The sequence below is a fragment of the Tubulanus polymorphus genome, chromosome 1, assembly GCF_964204645.1.
Source record: "Tubulanus polymorphus chromosome 1, tnTubPoly1.2, whole genome shotgun sequence".
Lineage (NCBI taxonomy): Eukaryota > Metazoa > Nemertea > Palaeonemertea > Tubulaniformes > Tubulanidae > Tubulanus > Tubulanus polymorphus.
In genome coordinates, this window is record NC_134025.1 from 3,444,846 (window position 1) to 3,463,157 (window position 18,312).

The window sequence follows — 18,312 nt, forward strand, 5'->3', positions numbered from 1 at the left end:
GAACACGCAAATAATATCTCTGAACATGAAAACGAAAATGAATTATCCATACGCCGAAACAGCCAATATTAACTGTTGAAATTCAAATTTTCTATTTTTGTTATGGGATGAACAATAAGACACAGCTAAGCAGGAAAAACCTTTTGGATTAGACACTCTTGTTTTGGCGCGCTGCTGTCCGTTCCTCTCTGTGCGGGGTGATTTTACGCACCGCCACCAAAACATGGATTATGAATACCTAAAAAGTTTCTGGAAGCCAAAATTTTGGTTTGATTAATACATCGATGTTAGAAATAACTAGATTACATCGTTTTTGTTTAAATTATCATTTTTTATTTATAAAGATCACTTTTTACAATATCACTGGCCCTTTCAGCCATAGCTACGATAGGAGCGTTTAGATTTCCGGTAGGTATTTGCGGCATGATCGATGCATCCACGATTCTTAATCCTCGGATCCCTTTAACTCTGAAATGGAAAAGAAAAAGGTACAAATACACCTAGGTTGAAAATCTTAAATCGCACGTAGCAAGACTGGATCAATCGATTCATTCGGCGTAGGAAAATTAATGCACCTTAGTTTAGGGTCGACTACGGTGTCGTTTCTTCGATGGTCACCCATTCTGCATGTACCGCATGAATGATACACAGTCGTCGCTATATTGGTGACGAGGCACGCAAAATATTCATCACTGGCGGTTTGTGTATGTTCACATCCCTCGTACACGGGTAAATGCGGTTTAACGTCCATAGCTTGAAAAGCCTTACTCGAGTTGATTATATCTATTGTCATTTTTATTCCTGAAAATAATATATTCATTTTGAAAGCGGTCAGTTCGTAGTAAGTTTAAAATCTCTAGAAAGAATCTGAATTCTGTGGTGCCCTGGGAAAAGAAATCGGACGACTTCTCGTATTGAAAAAAAAAAGATTTTATCTATGACGCTGTTTAAAAAATCTAATACATTTTTATCATAATCTCTTAATGTCAGAGCCTGCATCACGGACACATATATATATAGTACGCCGCCAAATAAGGGTTCACACCCATCAGTAACGTCATATTCCGTCATACGGACCAGTCAATATGACGTAAGGAAACGTGACGCTGGAGGTGTTATTCGTGATACTTTATTTTATAAATTTGAAATCTGGAGTCATCCACGCGCCTGTCCTGTGCCTCAAGACCACCGAATTATGTCGCATTATCTTTGATCGCAAATAGGCTCCTCACCTTCAACAAGTCGGTTTACATCGTGCCCCGACGATAGAATATTCGGGTCTATTAACACGTCATCCTCAGGTAGATTAGACTGTAATTTAATCGTTCCTCGCGACGCTATACCGCTCACTAACGTCACTGCGATTATAAAACCTTCTTGGTCTGTGTCGTGATTTGGTGGAATGAATTTTGCCCATGCGTCTTCTTTGTAATTGGATAAAGTTTTAACTGCATCATTCGCGATGGAACCAACCCCTATTGATTGTAGCTCGATATCGGGAATGTCGGTCTCCGCCGTTTGATATTTCGTTTTTATAAAGCCTATACCATTAAAGCCAGACGCCCCACTGAGATAACCTATAAAAATAACAAAAGAACACTTCAGAATTATGATTGACGATTCAAGTGACCGTTTTACCCCGACACGACAGAACGCTTAAACATTTATATTCACCTTTTCCTTGAAAAACGTATTTAACAATTTGTCGCAGTGACTTGAGTTTTGATTCGGTGATACTAACGGTTTTCCCGATCGAGAAATATATGCCAACAAATGGATGATCCTGTAGATTGTGACCAACTGGTAGATCGGATATACTCTCGATCTGAAAAATACGAACGCATATATGACCCGGTCTAAAACTATAAAGACTGAATAAATCACGCATTGGTTTCCTTACGTTATGAGATTCTAAATGTTTACGAGGTCCAATTCCTGATAACATCATTATCTTAGAAGTAGCGATTGCTCCAGCTGATAGTAACACCTCCCCTCCTGGCTTGACAAATAATTTCCTTCCATCACTCAATTGGACTCCTGTGGCAATTTGCTTCGAGTCTCCACTCAGTCGAACCAGAACCTGAAGAAAAATTTTTAAAACCATTTGAGGTTTCGCACACAGAACAGCAAGACACAAAAACAATTCTTTTCATTTGGAAATGAGTGGATTTTGAAAATTGAATGAGTCTTATTCATTCCGTCTTGTTGGCCTATTGATTCCGACTGATTACTCCGAGATGACTATGGCTTTACCTTGTCAACATGTGTACTGCTCAGGAGTTTTAAGTTCTCTCTATTGAGGGCAGGTTTCATGTAAGCGTCGTATGTGCTCCATCTCATACCTCTATATGTCGTAGCTGTAAAACGAAAAAATACGAAATTCTATTAACTCATCAACCATGTCGCATTCACTACTGGGCTATTTGGGTTACCTTGAGCGCTGGTAAATCCGATTTGAGATCGTCCGTTTACATCCGTTAACGGAAAACCAGCTTCCGTGCCAGCTTTTAAAAACGCCTCGGTAAGTTCATCGAGTGTATCGACATCGCTCACTTGCAGAGGTCCATCAAAACCATGAAATCCTAAACACATAATGATGCGTACACATATTGAATTTTAATTTACCTATTACACTACAAGCAATGTGAGTTAGTTATTCCATTTATACCTGGATCGAGAAGTTTAAGTCTCCCCTTATTATTTTCTGATTTGATGAAGTATTTCAATAGGTTGCTGTAGTTCCACCCGGAAGCACCGTAAGTTTGTTCCCAATTGTTGTAATCAGCTCGATTACCCCTCACGTATAACATCGCGTTTATCGTACTAGTACCTCCGACAGCTTTTCCAGCCGGTATGGTGAATTGCTGAAATTAATCACCAACAGTGAAATTCTAATTAAATCTATCAAATAGCTTTTTTGTTCACCTGACGGAATAAAATCTAATCATACCTTATTTTTTAGACTTCTACAGGCGTATTTTTGCGGCGTTGATATATACGACCAATCGATGGAGGATTTTTGTAATAACGGTGTCGCAATCGGAATTGATGATAGAAGTCCTGTCCACCCAGAGGGCACATCTCCGGCTTCTATCAATGCGATGTTTAATGTATTATTCTCCGAAAGTCTATTCGCCAGTACGGTGCCACTTGTTCCAGCGCCAACTGAATATTCAAAATTAGTTCTTAAACATTGAACAATAAGAACAAATGGCAAACCCGATATTCGATCAACTATCATGTATTACCTAAACTAAACCAGTTAATTCTTTCCAATAAATATTTTTGAATCGATAACTCACCGATAATGATATCGTATTTGATGTCTTCAGATGGTTTTGGACGGCAGAAAATTGCAATAATAACTCCTGTAAAAACGGCGAATATCACGAAATTAGAGATCATGATGCCGGTCCATATAATGCGCCTGTCACCACCACCTGCGCTACTCGTAACAACTAATCTTATCGTGTCTGTGGATGATTACGTATCTACTGTCACTCGGGATGCTGCGTCACTATATTGCTGCATTGTGAGAGTTACAGTCGTGTCTTCGATATATTAAGTGATAATAAGGTGATTAATTATCGACTTCGAGTGTCAATTTCCGTCGATGATCAGTGTATGAAGATTGACACGTATATATCGCCTCCTACTGAGATCCTGCACCGCTGCGCCTAATTATTTATCTCCCATCATTTTAACCGATCGAACTTGACATTATCCAGCAGACACGAATGTCGTTTTCTGTGCTGCTGTTCCGTGCGAATTTCTTCCTTAAGGACCGCAGTGTCGTATGGTCATTTTACATGTCATAAAAAATCAGTAAGAAGAAATAAATCTATTCCGCTGTGTGAATTCTATTTGGTCTATGGTAGGTCAACATAAGTTGTCCATTGTATTTGCGCGTCGGAGGAGTGGATCGTACCGGTGTATGTTCGCTGAGAGTGGCCCCACAAAAATTGGAATGACATAGCTTCAAAACAAAATTAAGGGTCTCAGGAAACACGGATGTTTTTTTAGAAGTACATGTAATGTTCTGTATCCCTTGATATTATCATGAATTTAACAGTAAGCCGGATCTCTTAAAATTCGAGCGGTGTCATTTTTGTCTCCCCTCAAGATCACACAGGCCAGACTTACATAATCTGTGACACATCTTGTGAATTATAGGTAAATTTTATGGGTTAATCATAGGTCAATTATGGGTAGGCTCCTAGTCTAGTATGTTACACTGGAGATTCTCACATCCGCCGGTTTTGATTATTTGTACGATTACAAAATCTTGGGATTCGAACCTAACCAACAAATTACGAGTAGTGGTCTGCACCGATTCAATTCAATAAGCTATATTGCCAGTAACCAGGGTAACTGAAAACAACATGGCGGATGAAATGGAGGAAAATATTTCTTTAGAGGTATTCTTCAATTTTCAAAGTCATAACAATTGATTATATGGTTAAAATGACATCTTACATGAATTGCCACTCTAAAAGTTCAAGCCATACTATTGCGCTGTGCGGGGTTGGGTCGGTTCGCAATATATGATTGATACCGACTGACTTTCGACGTCGTCATTAACAACGTGGTTGACGTTATTACAGATGCCAGACAAACAGTTGTGGTTGTGACTGACTGACTTTTTTGACAGTGATTGAGATTCTTGAGTGATGGTTGGTTGTTGTTGTTTTCGTTGACAGTTCCTATAGGCCTAGTTTTTTTTGTGAAAAAGTGAAGTCACCCACCTAATAAAAAGGGCTGCCGAGCCCAATGAAATGCCTGCATTTAGGCCTACTACTTAACAACACTTAGAAATATCTTTCAAATTCAAAACACAAACTCAAAAACTGGCCCTGGCCTGCCAACTATAGGCTAAAGACAATCAATAAATGCTGGTCTATATCTAGTCCTGGAAGTGGTTGCATTCATAATGAACAGACACTAAGTTTCTTGGTGATCGATGGTCGTGGATAGAATTTGGATTTTAACCCTAGCTCTAAGCCCGTTTTTTTCATCCATATCTTTCTTCCTTTTGTCCTTATCTTTATTTTTCCTTTCATAAAAATACTTGTCAAAAAGTGTTAATGACCATTATTGATATTATTAATGTAATTGAATTGAAGCAAAATGATCCAAATCATGTAGTATCGATCTTGCCTGATTTATGCAACTAAAGGATTTTTATTAAGGTAATACAAATGCATGTATCTGGGGAATTCAAAAAGGATCTAATCTGTTTTTGATTCTGCCTGTAAATTATTGTTTGCATGCTCAACACCAATGTGTGGACTCAATAAATCCTGTTATGAATTGTTTTTGTGGTTGATTTATTATTGACTTATTGTAGAAAGCATCTCTCGAATTTTCAGCTTTTGTAAAAATCAACTTATAATTTCAGGAGCCGCAGAATTCTAATGCAGGGCAACCTGAAGAAGTTCAAAATGTAGAGAATCGTGCAGTTAGCGTGTCTCATTCCGTTCCCTCCAATCATTCTCAGCACAAAGTCTCTCCTAAAGACCCGTATAACGAAGATGAGGTATTTTGCATTCAAAAATTGCACTACTTTACCAGAACTATACTTCGTAATATTGACAGGTTTTATTGTTTAATTATTCTAGACTGAACTTCGATTTCTTCATTCTAAACCAACCTGTTTCATTGTATTTGGTAAACCTGGATCAGGTACTTCAACTCTTGCCAGAAGATTATCTCAGGAATGGAAATGTGAACTGATCAGTGGTGAGAATTGATAATTCTATGAATTACTGGTACCGTTTAAAGTCTCCTTGGTGCCATTATCTTACCATTTGTAAATGTTTGTTTTTGCCAGCTTCGGAATTGATAATGCAAGGCCTAGAACTTCAAACTGATCTGGGGAATAAAGCCCATGAAATTTTGACAAGAGGAGAAGCTATCCCTGAAGAAATGGTTGTTAAATTCATAGAAGAGAAAATAAATTCTCCTGAAGTTGCACATCATGGTAAGCTTGTTTGATTAATGAGTGATACGTTAGCTTAGTAGGCCTATAGTTTTCATTGAAGGTAAACCTTAAATTACCTTGATATAGTTGAAGATTACATTGATTTTTTACTCAATAACAGGTTATGTGCTGGAAGGCTTTCCTTCGCTTAGTGAAGACTATCTTAGTCTCAGAGATCAATTAGAATTGACTAAGAATTGGAAACTTCAACCAGACTTCATTATCAATGTTAAGGTAAATATTTGATGAATATACACGGCAAATGTTGTGGCAGTTTCAATACAAGGAAGGTTCAGCTACATTTTATTTTATGCAATTTCAAGAAGAGAGAGTCTAATTGTGTGTATTTTGTAGATACCGGATAAAGATTTAGAACGCAGACGATGTGGAATGCGTATGGATCAGATAACAGGTGACATCTACGTACAAGAAGCGTACAATCCAGAACGCACGATAGTAATACCCGAGGTGAATGAGGGCGAGGAAGAGGAAGAAGAAGAGGAAGAAGCTGAAGGTGAAGGGGAGGCTGAAGAGGTTTGTGCTTAGATTCTTTACTCGTAAAAATAATGGCTTACAATTGCTAATAAATTGCTAATGATCGCTTCACTTTTTTGTTTTAGGAACGGGAATTTCCTGAGCTGCCACCAGAAATAATTGAAAGATTATTGAAACGACCAGAAGATATGATGCCATTTGTGCAAGATCATATTCTCAAGTTTAAGTCGAATCTGTTACGCATACTTGAGGTAAATAGAGCATTCATGATGAAGCTATTACGTCATCAAATCTCACAACTGGTCCTTTTAGACTGAAGAAGGTGGTCCTTTTAGACTGAAGAAGGGTGGTGATAACCATCCAAAATAATTCTACTTTTAATAAATGTTTTGGTTCAATTACAATTGTGAGATTTTATGTTATGTAACTGTGTCACAAGTGATTCATCTATTGCGTTATGACTTGTCTTATTGATCTGAAATTTACAATTCAGGATCACATAGCTGACCATGATCAACAACATCTAATTGAATTAGATGGAAATCAACTTCCAAGTGTTCTTTTCAAGGTGAAGATGTGTAATAGAAATTATCCTAATGTTTTATTTTACATATCATTTGTATCAACTCATGAAATATGCTTTTCAGCATCTGATGAGTCGTCTAAGTTGTTTCGTATTACGGCCAGCTGCAGTTCCAGTAAGATTATACGATCCCGAAGAAGAAGAATTACCCGAAGATATCGATACCGACGAACTGATGAGAATGCTCGCACCGAAACAAATGGTGGCTCCACGCTACCGATGGCAACGATCTAAATGGTTACGCAATTGTCCCGTAGCTCTCAAAGAAGGCAATGTTATACCTGGTAAACCAGAACTAGCAGTCAGGTAAGTGACTAGACATAAGTATAGGTTATCAATTCTAAGTGACAACAGGCAATTATATTGCCTCTGAAATTAGAAAAATGTATAGATTATGATTTCATAGGTGAAACAGGCGATTATATTGCTACCGTATATTTGCAGTTTCTTGGATAAGATGTATGTTCTATCGAGTCCTGAAGCTATGGAAAAGTTCGTGAAGAATCCGCGACCTTATCTTCTTCCTCCACAGCCGAGGCCGGCATGTAAAATCATAATTCAAGGTCCCGCTTTATCCGGAAAATCAAGTGTCGCCCATTTATTAGCGCAGAAATATTCGGCAAAGGTTTGTGAATTTCTGTCTAGGATTTCTAAACCGGTAGTCGACACCTAATTTCAGTACTATTTCTCATTGTGTAATATATGAAGGTTTTGGATATGGATGATTTGATGAAACAAAAATTTGTGGAAGAGCGTCAGAGATTAGTAGAACTGGCAAAACAAGAGAATCTTGAACAAGCCATTCAAACTGTAAAGATAAAGATACGCGACGAAATGGAAGCAGCTGCAGCAGCAGCAAGAGATGAATGTACGTGTGACTCGATCAGTGATATTCTATTTATTTAAATACGATCACGATGCTTGACTTGCATTTTCATTTCAGCCGGTGAAGATACAGTCGCAGAAACTATAGAAACTGAGAAAGATGAAGATGATGATGGTATGTTTCAAATGACTAATTTACATTTTTCCCTATAATTCGACAAATTAAAAACCAGTACTTGTATCTTTCAGATGAAGCGAAAGGAAAAGTCTCGGATACGGAACAAACAGGTATTCATCATTGAATCTCTATAAATTGCAGTGTGAAATGCATATTTAATGTGTGTACATGTATGTGTTATCTGGGAATTGCACCTCTGTGATTATACTGATCAACTCATTAATCTGTGTGTTCAAGTTTGCTGTGTTTAATAGCTAACACTTCCTTTCACTTGATTTGTGTAATAGAGAAACAAGAGAAATCAGAAATACCTTCTGTTCAGATTGATGATGATGAAGGTTTGTATGCAGTGTTGCTTGTCACAGTAGTAGATTTAGTACAAATTGCACCCGATGAAACCTTAGTTCATGAAAACACGTTCAATATTTCAGATGTGGATAGTAAACCAGCTGAAATTGAGGTGGATGAAACTCATCCCGAAGTCATCGCTATTATCGAAGCTGCAGTGAAAGAAGCCGAAAATCAAGACATCGTTTTGGCTAATGAAGTATATGTTGAAGTTCTCGATGAGGCTATCAAAAAATATGAAGAAGAAATGAGACATTCCAACAAAGACTCGCCAATGTAAATAATGATAATAATAATAATAATGGGGTTTATATAATAGTGCTAAATCCAATGAAACTGCTTGGAGCGTTTTACAGATGATGGAATGCACTTCCTTAAAACAGAAACAGTTCTGATGCTTCCTGAATTAATCAATGGATGTGATGGCCCTCAGGCTGACTGAAAGTTTGTTTCAATTTTGGGACACTGTTGGAAACCAACAGACTGTCTTTGGAGGGAAGGCACTAGATTTTACTTTACATGAAGATTGTGTACAGTTTATCTTATCTATTGTTTATCTTGTTTATCAATTGATTAACTTTTTTTTCTTCAGGAATGGTGGTTGGATTTTAGATAACTTCCCCAAAAATCGAGAACAGTGGTCGGTCATGCTTGAGAAAGGCATTCACCCCGATGATGTGTTGTTTATGCGTGATAGCAGCGAAGGTGGAGCTTATTTACTAAAAAGATGGTATCTGTGTAACAGAGAAACTGTGGACGCAGCCAATCAAAAACGGGCAGAAGAGGCAGCTAAAGAAAAAGCTCGAAAAGAGGAAGAAGCTCGGTAAAAATGATTATGTCTAAATTATAAGAGGCCAAGTTTTACAAGGTTTATTTGTTTTAATTCTTGAGATCATTGCGCATGATAAGGTTGTTGTAAGCGACTAATCATGATTTTGCTTCATAAAACAGTCCGTGGAAATGCTTTGTTTAAAGCTCTTACCGATTATTTGTATTTTCGAAATGTATGTTTAGGATAAAAGCGGAGGAGGAGCGTCTTGCTGCTGAGGCAGAAGCAAAAAGAATAGCTGACGAGGACCGACAACGACGTATAGAATTAGGAGAGGAAGTTGATGGTAGGTTCACATGTTACTATTTATATCTTAATGCACAATATATAATTCAAATCACGCAGAATGAATTCACAGAATATTTTGAGTTGTGGTGGCACGTGCACAATGTTTGTAACATCAGATCATTCTGGTTTCGTAGAAATTCCCGAAGAACCCGAGGAAGTTGATACTGAAACACAAGGTACATTTCCAGCGATTCATTTGCAGGATGTTTAACTTATAATCATTCAGTACATTTGGTTATGGTATCACAGAAGCAATGATCTTAATAATGCATTTCTTATGTTTGCCATTTAACCCTCTCAAGAGAGTAAAACTGAAGAAATTAAGACGGAAAGCACTGATGTTAGTGGTGTAGACACTATTGTCAAAGGTAACCATTTGAATTGTTGCTGATTGAGTTGTAAATCCTGATAATGGCAGCATATTATCACTGTGATTATATTCATTATCACATGAAATACATGATGTGAATGATACACCAATTTCACAGCCTACAAACTGCCATAATCAGCGAGTTCACTTTGACATTTCCAAAAATATGAAAGTTCAATTTTCCCCAGTAATTGCTATGCACTTTAACTGGCTTCTTTAAATACAAATTAAATTCAATTTCGTGTTTGACTTTTCACAATTAAAGGATTATATTTTATTGCCCTATTCAGTACCAACACTAACAGTAACGCAGCCAATTCAGATCATTATTGAAAAACCAGCTCCTGAAAGTCATCAAGGTAGAAACGACAAGACTTTTTAATACATGTTTCTATACGTGTTCTTTACTTTCGCTCAAAACCAATCAACTCTTCTTCTCTTTATAGTTATTGGTACTATACATGTATATTTATAACGTAGATATTTTTTTCAATTAAGCTTCCAGTGAGTTGCCACCCGGTATATGAGATGCTATGCTAGTAACCAAAGCTATCAAATCTACTCGTTTTGCTGCATTAATATCAGCTACTGAGATATTGATATAAGAATAATTACTATGATTTACCAGTGATAATCACGACTGATTAAGGGTGTGGTTATTAGCTATTCATGATTTCCATTTCCTCATGATTAATTGATTTGGTGCTGAATTATAATCAGCTCAATGGATATTACACTACATATCAATTTATGAGAATGAATAAGTATCTACAAAAATTAATCTCAGCAAGGAGCAATTTCCTTATTTCTCACCAGATAAAGATGCAATCTCCCTGGATGGTATTGATGCAGTGTTTATAGCCATCCTCATTCTTAAGTTTATTTATTTCACTGTTTATGTTCTCATGTCATTTCTTTCATTTTTAGAAGTACTTCTTGTTATATATGTAAGATAGTCTTATTGCATTTCAAATGGTCTATAAGTTTTTACCCCCACTAAAAAGCGGTACATTGCCCAAAATCTGATTAGGTAGTGCATTAAAACTTAAATATGGACTTTTAATTTCAGATGAAGAGGAAGAAAAACCAAAACAAGAAACTGAAGATACTCCTAAACCAGGTAAATCGGGGAAACATTCATTACTATTGAAGTTCTTTGTTGTGTATTTTATTCATGATTAAAACTTGTTTGTTTGAAGATGCTACTGCAGCTCCTGTGGCTGATGATGATGAGACAATGAGCCAGGAAGAACAACCTGAAGAGGTCAGTTGGTTCTTCATTTTCAAAAATCTTTAAAGAACTTCTGTTTGCCTGGCAGTGAAATCTGAATCTATTCATTACCATAGGATGTTCAACCACCAGAAGGTCCAGAACTTGAAGCCCAAAAATTGAAGCGCAAAGACTTTGATAATGAGTGGCCATCAATGGCAGCAGTACTTACTGGAAGTATTGGAGTGGAGCCAACACAACTCGATATTGAAAATAAAAAAGTAGAAGATTTATTAGAAGAGGCGATCCTTAGTATTGAACGTAAGCATCTGATAATTATTTCCATCTACCGGTATTCATAATTGATTACAGTTATACAGAACTTACCGGTCCCCCAGGATCTGGCTGATTAAATCTGTTTATAGTTCATTATTTCTATCGCATGCATTGCTCTCATTAAAACGTGATATAGATTCATATTCGATCAGTTTCGTTAGATACATCTACATGATGAGTATTTCTTTCAGTGTTGGTGGTATGTTGTTTCTTTGATCTAGAAATTATTCCATAGATTGTTTATTGTTATAAACAGTGGTTTATTCGTTGTTTTTACTTTAGGTGGTTTTAAGTATCAGGGTTGGGAAGTGACTGGTGTTGATTTAGACGAAGAAGATGAAGATAATGAAGCTCTCGCTCAGGAGGAGGAAGAGGAAGAAGCCGAGGAAGCTGAAGAGGTAATTTTTCTACTTCACAACGAAAATCTTCATTTCAAAAAAAAATATTACAACTAGTATGATGATTCATTTCTGCAGGAGGAAGATGCCAATAAAGGAAAGAGTAAACATTTAGGCGACACAAATCACTTTTGTCCCGTGGCATTATTTGAGAATGGTGTACTGTGTCCTGGTAATCCAGAGATTGCTGCGAAGTATTGCGCGAAAACCTTTTATTTGTCTTCAAACGATGCGCGGGACAAGTTCTTGAGTGATCCGACCAAATATTTACCAACTGACAAACCATTCCAGGTAACAATTCTCACATTCAACTTAACCTGCGTTAAGATGATTTTGTTAGAATGAACTAATCTTGTATTGTCGTGTGTTTACAGGCTCCACCGACACGAATTTTGATTCTCGGACCGCGTGGAGCTGGTAAAAGTCTCCACGGTCGACACTTGGCGAACAAACTCGGTTTGTTTCACATTTCTTTCAAAGAACGCCTCCAGGAATTGATAATGCAGAAAACCAAAGGCAAAAAACTTGGTCCTGAATATGAGGAAGACCAAGAAGAGCCTTTAGAGGATGAAGAGCAAGAAACTGAGTGAGTTTTTCTCAGATGAATTTCATGATAATTTAGTCGACTCAGTTTATAGTAATACATGTATTTGGTATATGATGTATTTTAGTGAAGAGACACTAGCCGCAGCTGATGGTGCCGAGGCAGTCGCTGATGAAAGCACCGGTGAAGGTGAGACAAAAGAAGAGGCACAAGAAGAGGAAGAACCAGAATTCACGGACGACGAAGAAAACATTCGTCAAAATCTTGTCGATGATGAACCTTTACCGACTGAAACTTTAGAGAAAATCGTGCCTGAATGGTGGCAGAAAGAACCGTTTAAGTAAGTCAGAAACTTTTTGAGAAAAATATTTTTGCTATGCGATACATTTCTAAATGTAGACTTTTCTTCGATTAGATCGACTGGATTTGTTTTGGAAGGATTTCCGAGAACGGTAGAGGAGGCTCGGTTTATGGCTGATAGTGGTTTATTCCCAGATGCCGCGATACTCATAGCCGTTGAAGACGGGGATGTGTTTAGTCGACTCTTACCTCCTAAAGTTGAAAAATGGAAAATAAAACGTGATCGAAGGTTGGCAAAGAAAGCTCGCGCAAAAGACAAGGCAAAGAAAAAACGTGAAGCAGAAATTCAGAAGCGTCGAGAAGAGTTATTGAAGGAGGCAGCGGAGAAGAAAGCCGAACGTTTAGCTCAGAAAGCTGCTGAACGTGAAAGCGCAGAAGAAGAGGAAGTGGAAGAGGAAGAAGAAGAGGAAGAGGAGGAGGAAGAGATGGACATCGAAGGAATTTTAGCCGAAGAGTTTGAGGTACGGGGAACGTATTTATCTTGAACGGAAAAATACTTTTATTTCGTTTATCGATATTAACTGAAATGCATTATTTTTAAGGAGGAAGAGGAAGAGGAAGAAGATGATGAAGAATTAGAGGAAGATGCCGTGGAAAGAATGAAAAATGATTTAGCTGAAATTTACGACAATGACACCAATCGATTAGCAGCTGTACAGGTAAAGAGAGTTCTCTTATCCGTGAATTTTGAATACGGTACATAAAACATCTTCTATACGGATGAATTGTCTATATTTGAAGGATACACTTGAAGAATTAATGATTCCACGTGTGGAATTAGACGGAGGTCGCAAACCTCACATCATCCGATATTTACTGACGAAGAAACTGCGACAGATCGTACAGTACAGAAACAGCATGTTTGAACGCGTCTATCCGATTAGTGAACGACTCGCCAACCAAATGTTGCAAGCCGGTTATAAACAACCGAGCAGATTCGGTCGCTGGGATCCAATTACAGTCAGTACATTCATTCTCAACATCCATTCATCGTCATGTGTATAAATACGTTTTATAACTGATATTTTTTATTCTCAGTTGATGGAAGGAGAATGTATTCAACCGATTCAAGGACCGGGTTATCAAACCTTTCCTTGTATATATCGATCACATATATACTATTTTTCTACCAATCAAAATCGTGACCAGTTCATGCAAGATCCACTGCAACATTTATCACAACCATCGCCTAAACCGGTCGTACCGATTCGAATGGCGATTGTCGGTCCACCGAAAGCTGGAAAAACTACTCGTAAGTTTTCATAGCAGTTCGTCGTATTCTGCATAATGGCAACTTTTCTTTTTGTTAATGAAGATTTTTCAATGTGTATTAAATAACCCACATATGGATAGAAGTAATCTATCTGAAATGTCAGTGAAACAGATTTTCATATTGTGGGTCTTCATATATGCTTCATAGACTACAACTAGTCGCAAATTATTTCAATGTAAAATAAATATGAATATTTTCAGTGGCTACGAGGTTTGCCGATCAGTACGGCTGTTTAAAACTGTCCATTGGTGAATGTATTCGAAATATATTGACTAATCAACCGAAGACAGAACTGGCCAAGTTGATCAACTCTCACCTACATAAAGGCTTAGCCTTGCCGGATGAATTAGCGGTTCAGGCTTTAGAAATCAGTCTAATGGATATGAGATGTCAGACTAGAGGGTAAGCACACTCTGACAATGCTATTAATCTATATTCGACAATGGCGATTCAGTTCCTCATATTTTTGACGTAGGTTTATTTTGGATGGTTTCCCTATGACAAAGAAACAAGTTGATCTAATGACTGAAAGAAGCATTATTCCTTTCCGAGTGTTGGAAGTGCAGTGTGACAGCTGTGAGATTATGGTACGAGGTACTAAAGATAGACTCAATCCTGGCAGGTATGTACGTGTGAAATACACTTATTAATCCTCAAATCACTGTCACCAACATCCGCTACATTTTTTTTTCGTGTATATAATTTTTTAAAGACACTATATAGACATATTTAGTTATGAAAATGTATGCGTTTAGATTTATTTCCTATTTGCATGTAACCGTACATATATTTCACGACATATTTTAGGCCGTATGTAATGCATGATAGCGCACAGATTCTAGCAATTAAACTCGCATCGTACGGACGAGAAATCGGTACTGTTCGTGACTGGTACACGAATGAGCACAAAAACTGGCGAGTAATCGATGGAGAATGTTCTAAATGGCACATGTGGAATAGCGCGCTTACTGAAGCGAAGGCTAGCATCATTCAGATACAATCATATCTGGAGCGAGTTTCAGATGGTAAGCAATTCACTTGTGTTTTCACGGTGAAATAGTCTGCGTTATCACTGCATGAAATAGTTAAAATGTCCATCACACATTCTATTGATAATATACATTATATACATAATTGATTATCGTTGATTCAAAATGATTTATGATTATTTCAGGAAAATCGGCGTCAATAGCAGACATGTGTATTACGCCTAATGAACTAGTTCAACGAATCGGGCAATACGAACAGTATTGTCCTGTTAGTCTAGCTCTGCGAAATGAACTGGTCGACTGTTCTGTTAATCCGTCATTAAAATATTCTGCTGAATTTAGAGGCAAGTTTTTCTTTAAAATATAATGACTGAATGATTGAGAGAATGGATGTTAACATATAGCGACGTGTGTGAGTGTATCTAACCGTCTTAACCTCTGTTTATTAATCAGGAGAATTGTGTCCCGGTGGAGGTGAGAACTTACATCCAAGAAGATGCATAAAGACTGTCTCATTGTCTAAGGATTAAGTGGCTCACTTAAAAAAACCAATCCCACTTAGACAATATCAGTCGTGAAACATTTAGTACCCTGGACTTGTAGCAAATGTTTAGAGCTGTTCTTTAACAAAAAAATTGAATTCTATTTTTAGGTCATTATTATAAAATGGCTGGTCCCGCAGAACTGGAACTGTTTTTGGAAGAACCTGAAAAGTTTGTTCCTCCACTGGCCGTTAGGAAATTGCCTCCACCCGAATTGTTACCGCACAGACGAACCGCTGCTGATGTTAAAGCTATGTTTCCGATACAGGTAGAATTACAAGGTTACTGTCCGGTTACATACCTTGACGGAAAATGCAGGTAAGATACAGAGACCGTACGAGACATTTCTCTATCACAGAGCTAAACTAACACCAATCTCTGAGAGTGAATGTACAAATTTCTATTGATTCAGATATGAAGCAATCGTACCTGGTAATGGTGAACTCGTCGTCGAGTACCGTAACAAGATTTACTACTTCGTAACCGAGGAGCATCTTGATAAATTCATGAGGTAAAAACGCTTAACGGTGACACTCTGCACAAACTACACGAACAGCAAATAAGATAATGATAAATCTTGAATGATTTGTTTTAATAGGCGACCAGATCTGTATTGGGATCTCAAACTGCCCCATAAACTTCCACCGAAGAAGGATCCGGTCAATGTAGCCAGTTTACCAATGCTCGGATACATGGAACAAACTGTAGCAACAGCTATAACTAAATCACTCACAGCCGTCGGAATGTTCAAACCTAAGTATCCATTTTTATCCGCGACTAGGTCTGCAATAGTATACATGGCATATCATCTAAAAGGTGAGGACATTAAAATCTTTCAAGACTGTTTTCGGGTGATGAATAGTGATTTGACATATCGTTTTTTTTCTCTCAGCGTTCAATCATAAAAGTTCGGACTATGTGAGGAAAAAATACAAGAAGAAACTCGAAAAATATGAGGAAACTTGCGAACTGATCAAGTATCTCGGCGATACGATGACGGTTAAATACAAAGAACCGAGAGAAAGACCGATTGACTTTGATTTTAAGATGAAACAATTTTTGCTCCTCAAAGACTGTACCCCTACAAGTTCATGGATTGCCTAAGATACATGTTATTCGCGCACGGAGTGTTGCATTATAATGATTTACAGCTATCTATGATTTTATAATGATTATCTGTGATTAATGATGCCGTCCAATGAAATTCTTTACTTATGTAAACGCGTACTTTAAATTTTGTACTAAAATGTTAATGTATTATTAAAACTGTTGAGTATCATATAAATTTCTGCGTTGTGTCTTGTCTGTTTGTTCGGAGTTGTGATATATCCCATGAGAGATGTTTTACACAGGAATCCTTCACTTTTCTCATGAAACGCAAACAACTGGATGAATTCACTTCTTATCTTATGTTCCAAGACCTTAGTTGACTGGAAGCTGAACGGCAATTATTTGCGCCAATGTAATAAAACATAATGGTCAAGATTTAACTACTTTCAAATTTATATTTCACAATATCAACAATAGATTACATATGTACATCTGGACTCCGTTCCACAGTTATAAGTTAAGTCAATGCTTCTATAAAACCTAGGGTAAAATTCTAACCTAGGAGTCGTGTGGAACTGGATCCTATTCCATCGATTAAACCGCACATGAATCGCTACATGTATAGCACCATTTATATGATTGGTTTGTACAATCATTTTGCTGTTTGATGGACACATAAATTGGTTTATTTGACATGCACAAATGAAGATAGAGCTATTCCTACTTTCCAGTCTTTAATGATTTCAACGTCCGCTGAATCAATCATCGGTTTTTTATTTTCTGAATGAATGCCTCATTATCTATTCTGGCGCATAAGGTCCATTCTGAAATAGAACATGAGTAGATGATCTAAAAGTATTGAAAATCAAATAAGCAATATTCATTTAAAAGCGGTTATAATTCTGTGAGGTACCTGTTCTTCAGCTGGCTGCTGAGATGTATTTGTATCTGATGTTGTTGTAGAGGAGGTCGATGGATTTGCTTTCACATTCTCCAAACCAGGAATTGATGACAACTAAAAAATGAATAAAGATATGATTATATTTTCAAACAGCGAGTTCAAATGAAATATTCTCAAAATCAAATTAATCGTACTTTAGTTTCCAATATACTCATAGTCACTTCTAGCCTTTGAATACGGTTTGAAAGAACTTCCAATTTCTCTTCGCAGACGCATGAAAATCGATTAAGGAATCGCGTTGTGTGCGATATGAAATGATTCAGAAATGCCAACGTTCTTTTCTGATGAACGGCTCCTACCTAGAGAAAAATAATGAAATCATACATGAAGTGAAATATAATTAATTTGAATTTGTTACTATAGTGTATTTCGTACACGACACGGCGATAAATCACATTCGGTTCCCAAAATCGCATCAACAGGTAATGAACATCTTTAGTTTTACCTTTGTATAATCGATTCCAGGTCCTACTATGGGTAACCCGTGCGCATCCATCCTCAATTTTTCAAGTGTTGTGAAAAAACAAATTAGACGTCGCAATTTATTTCATTTATTTCCTGGTTTGGTGTGACTAATTACCAAAATGTACCTACCCTCATCCGACAATTGAAGGTAATCGCCTTGAAAAATTCGGATATTTATCATTTGGATGATATGGGAATTGATATATACGGAAATTACGGTATGAAATTGTTAAAAATAAGATAGATTTTGTTCAGTCGGGCATCGGCCGACATTTTCGGTCTTGTTCG

The 18,312-nt window shown here is 37.2% G+C and overlaps 3 protein-coding genes across 7 annotated transcripts; 1 reads left to right on the forward strand and 2 right to left on the reverse strand.

Annotated features, from left to right (window-relative positions):
• Positions 1 to 332: 332 nt before the first annotated feature.
• LOC141915382 (alcohol dehydrogenase [acceptor]-like) lies at positions 333 to 3,405 on the reverse strand. The gene is made up of 10 exons (XM_074806891.1): positions 3,303 to 3,405; positions 2,951 to 3,165; positions 2,669 to 2,864; positions 2,433 to 2,582; positions 2,254 to 2,357; positions 1,901 to 2,080; positions 1,675 to 1,825; positions 1,233 to 1,577; positions 576 to 801; positions 333 to 468 (listed from the first exon to the last, which is right to left on the reverse strand). The coding sequence occupies exons 1-10, from the start codon at positions 3,403 to 3,405 to the stop codon at positions 333 to 335; spliced, it is 1,806 nt and encodes a 601-aa protein (XP_074662992.1).
• Positions 3,406 to 4,378: 973 nt separating this feature from the next.
• Positions 4,379 to 16,816, forward strand: LOC141898252 (adenylate kinase 9-like). 5 transcript variants are annotated; one of them, XM_074784082.1, is made up of 39 exons: positions 4,379 to 4,418; positions 5,399 to 5,536; positions 5,619 to 5,739; positions 5,831 to 5,980; positions 6,102 to 6,214; positions 6,335 to 6,514; positions 6,601 to 6,726; positions 6,969 to 7,043; positions 7,123 to 7,364; positions 7,503 to 7,683; positions 7,767 to 7,926; positions 8,002 to 8,058; positions 8,133 to 8,171; positions 8,349 to 8,399; positions 8,493 to 8,685; positions 9,002 to 9,232; positions 9,424 to 9,524; positions 9,661 to 9,702; positions 9,829 to 9,894; positions 10,187 to 10,255; positions 10,966 to 11,016; positions 11,096 to 11,160; positions 11,244 to 11,427; positions 11,725 to 11,840; positions 11,919 to 12,131; positions 12,215 to 12,426; positions 12,512 to 12,724; positions 12,800 to 13,205; positions 13,287 to 13,403; positions 13,486 to 13,704; positions 13,783 to 13,996; positions 14,218 to 14,419; positions 14,493 to 14,639; positions 14,825 to 15,042; positions 15,192 to 15,350; positions 15,659 to 15,866; positions 15,961 to 16,059; positions 16,147 to 16,364; positions 16,441 to 16,816. In XM_074784082.1, exons 1-39 carry the CDS (start codon positions 4,383 to 4,385, stop codon positions 16,650 to 16,652), a joined length of 5,844 nt encoding a protein of 1,947 aa, XP_074640183.1. In that variant the 5' UTR covers positions 4,379 to 4,382; the 3' UTR covers positions 16,653 to 16,816. The 5 variants fall into 5 exon arrangements, with proteins under 5 accessions (XP_074640183.1, XP_074640200.1, XP_074640191.1 ...); XM_074784099.1 differs by lacking the exon at positions 10,187 to 10,255; XM_074784090.1 differs by lacking the exon at positions 8,349 to 8,399.
• A 227-nt stretch (positions 16,817 to 17,043) lies between these two features.
• Positions 17,044 to 18,129, reverse strand: LOC141903497 (WASH complex subunit 3-like). Its single transcript, XM_074792033.1, has 4 exons — positions 18,005 to 18,129; positions 17,694 to 17,858; positions 17,512 to 17,613; positions 17,044 to 17,422 (listed from the first exon to the last, which is right to left on the reverse strand). Exons 1-4 carry the CDS (start codon positions 18,053 to 18,055, stop codon positions 17,399 to 17,401), a joined length of 342 nt encoding a protein of 113 aa, XP_074648134.1. The 5' UTR covers positions 18,056 to 18,129; the 3' UTR covers positions 17,044 to 17,398.
• Between the last annotated feature and the right edge of the window lie 183 nt (positions 18,130 to 18,312).

Bases quoted from the DNA above. Each gene is read 5' to 3' on its own strand.
- LOC141915382 (XM_074806891.1), bottom strand. From the start codon at position 3,405: ATGATCTCTAATTTCGTGATATTCGCCGTTTTTACAGGAGTTATTATT. The intron at 2,081-2,253 runs GTAAAGCCATAG...ATTTTTCTTCAG, and splicing joins GCAGTACACATGTTGACAAG to GTTCTGGTTCGACTGAGTGG. The intron at 469-575 runs GTGCATTAATTT...TTTCCATTTCAG, and splicing joins GTAGTCGACCCTAAACTAAG to AGTTAAAGGGATCCGAGGAT.
- LOC141898252 (XM_074784082.1), top strand. From the start codon at position 4,383: ATGGCGGATGAAATGGAGGAAAATATTTCTTTAGAG. The intron at 14,640-14,824 runs GTATGTACGTGT...GACATATTTTAG, and splicing joins GATAGACTCAATCCTGGCAG to GCCGTATGTAATGCATGATA. The intron at 16,060-16,146 runs GTAAAAACGCTT...TTGTTTTAATAG, and splicing joins CATCTTGATAAATTCATGAG to GCGACCAGATCTGTATTGGG.
- LOC141903497 (XM_074792033.1), bottom strand. From the start codon at position 18,055: ATGGATGCGCACGGGTTACCCATAGTAGGACCTGGAATCGATTATACA. The intron at 17,614-17,693 runs GTACGATTAATT...TTCATTTTTTAG, and splicing joins TGAGTATATTGGAAACTAAA to TTGTCATCAATTCCTGGTTT. The intron at 17,423-17,511 runs GTACCTCACAGA...GTTCTATTTCAG, and splicing joins AGCAGCCAGCTGAAGAACAG to AATGGACCTTATGCGCCAGA.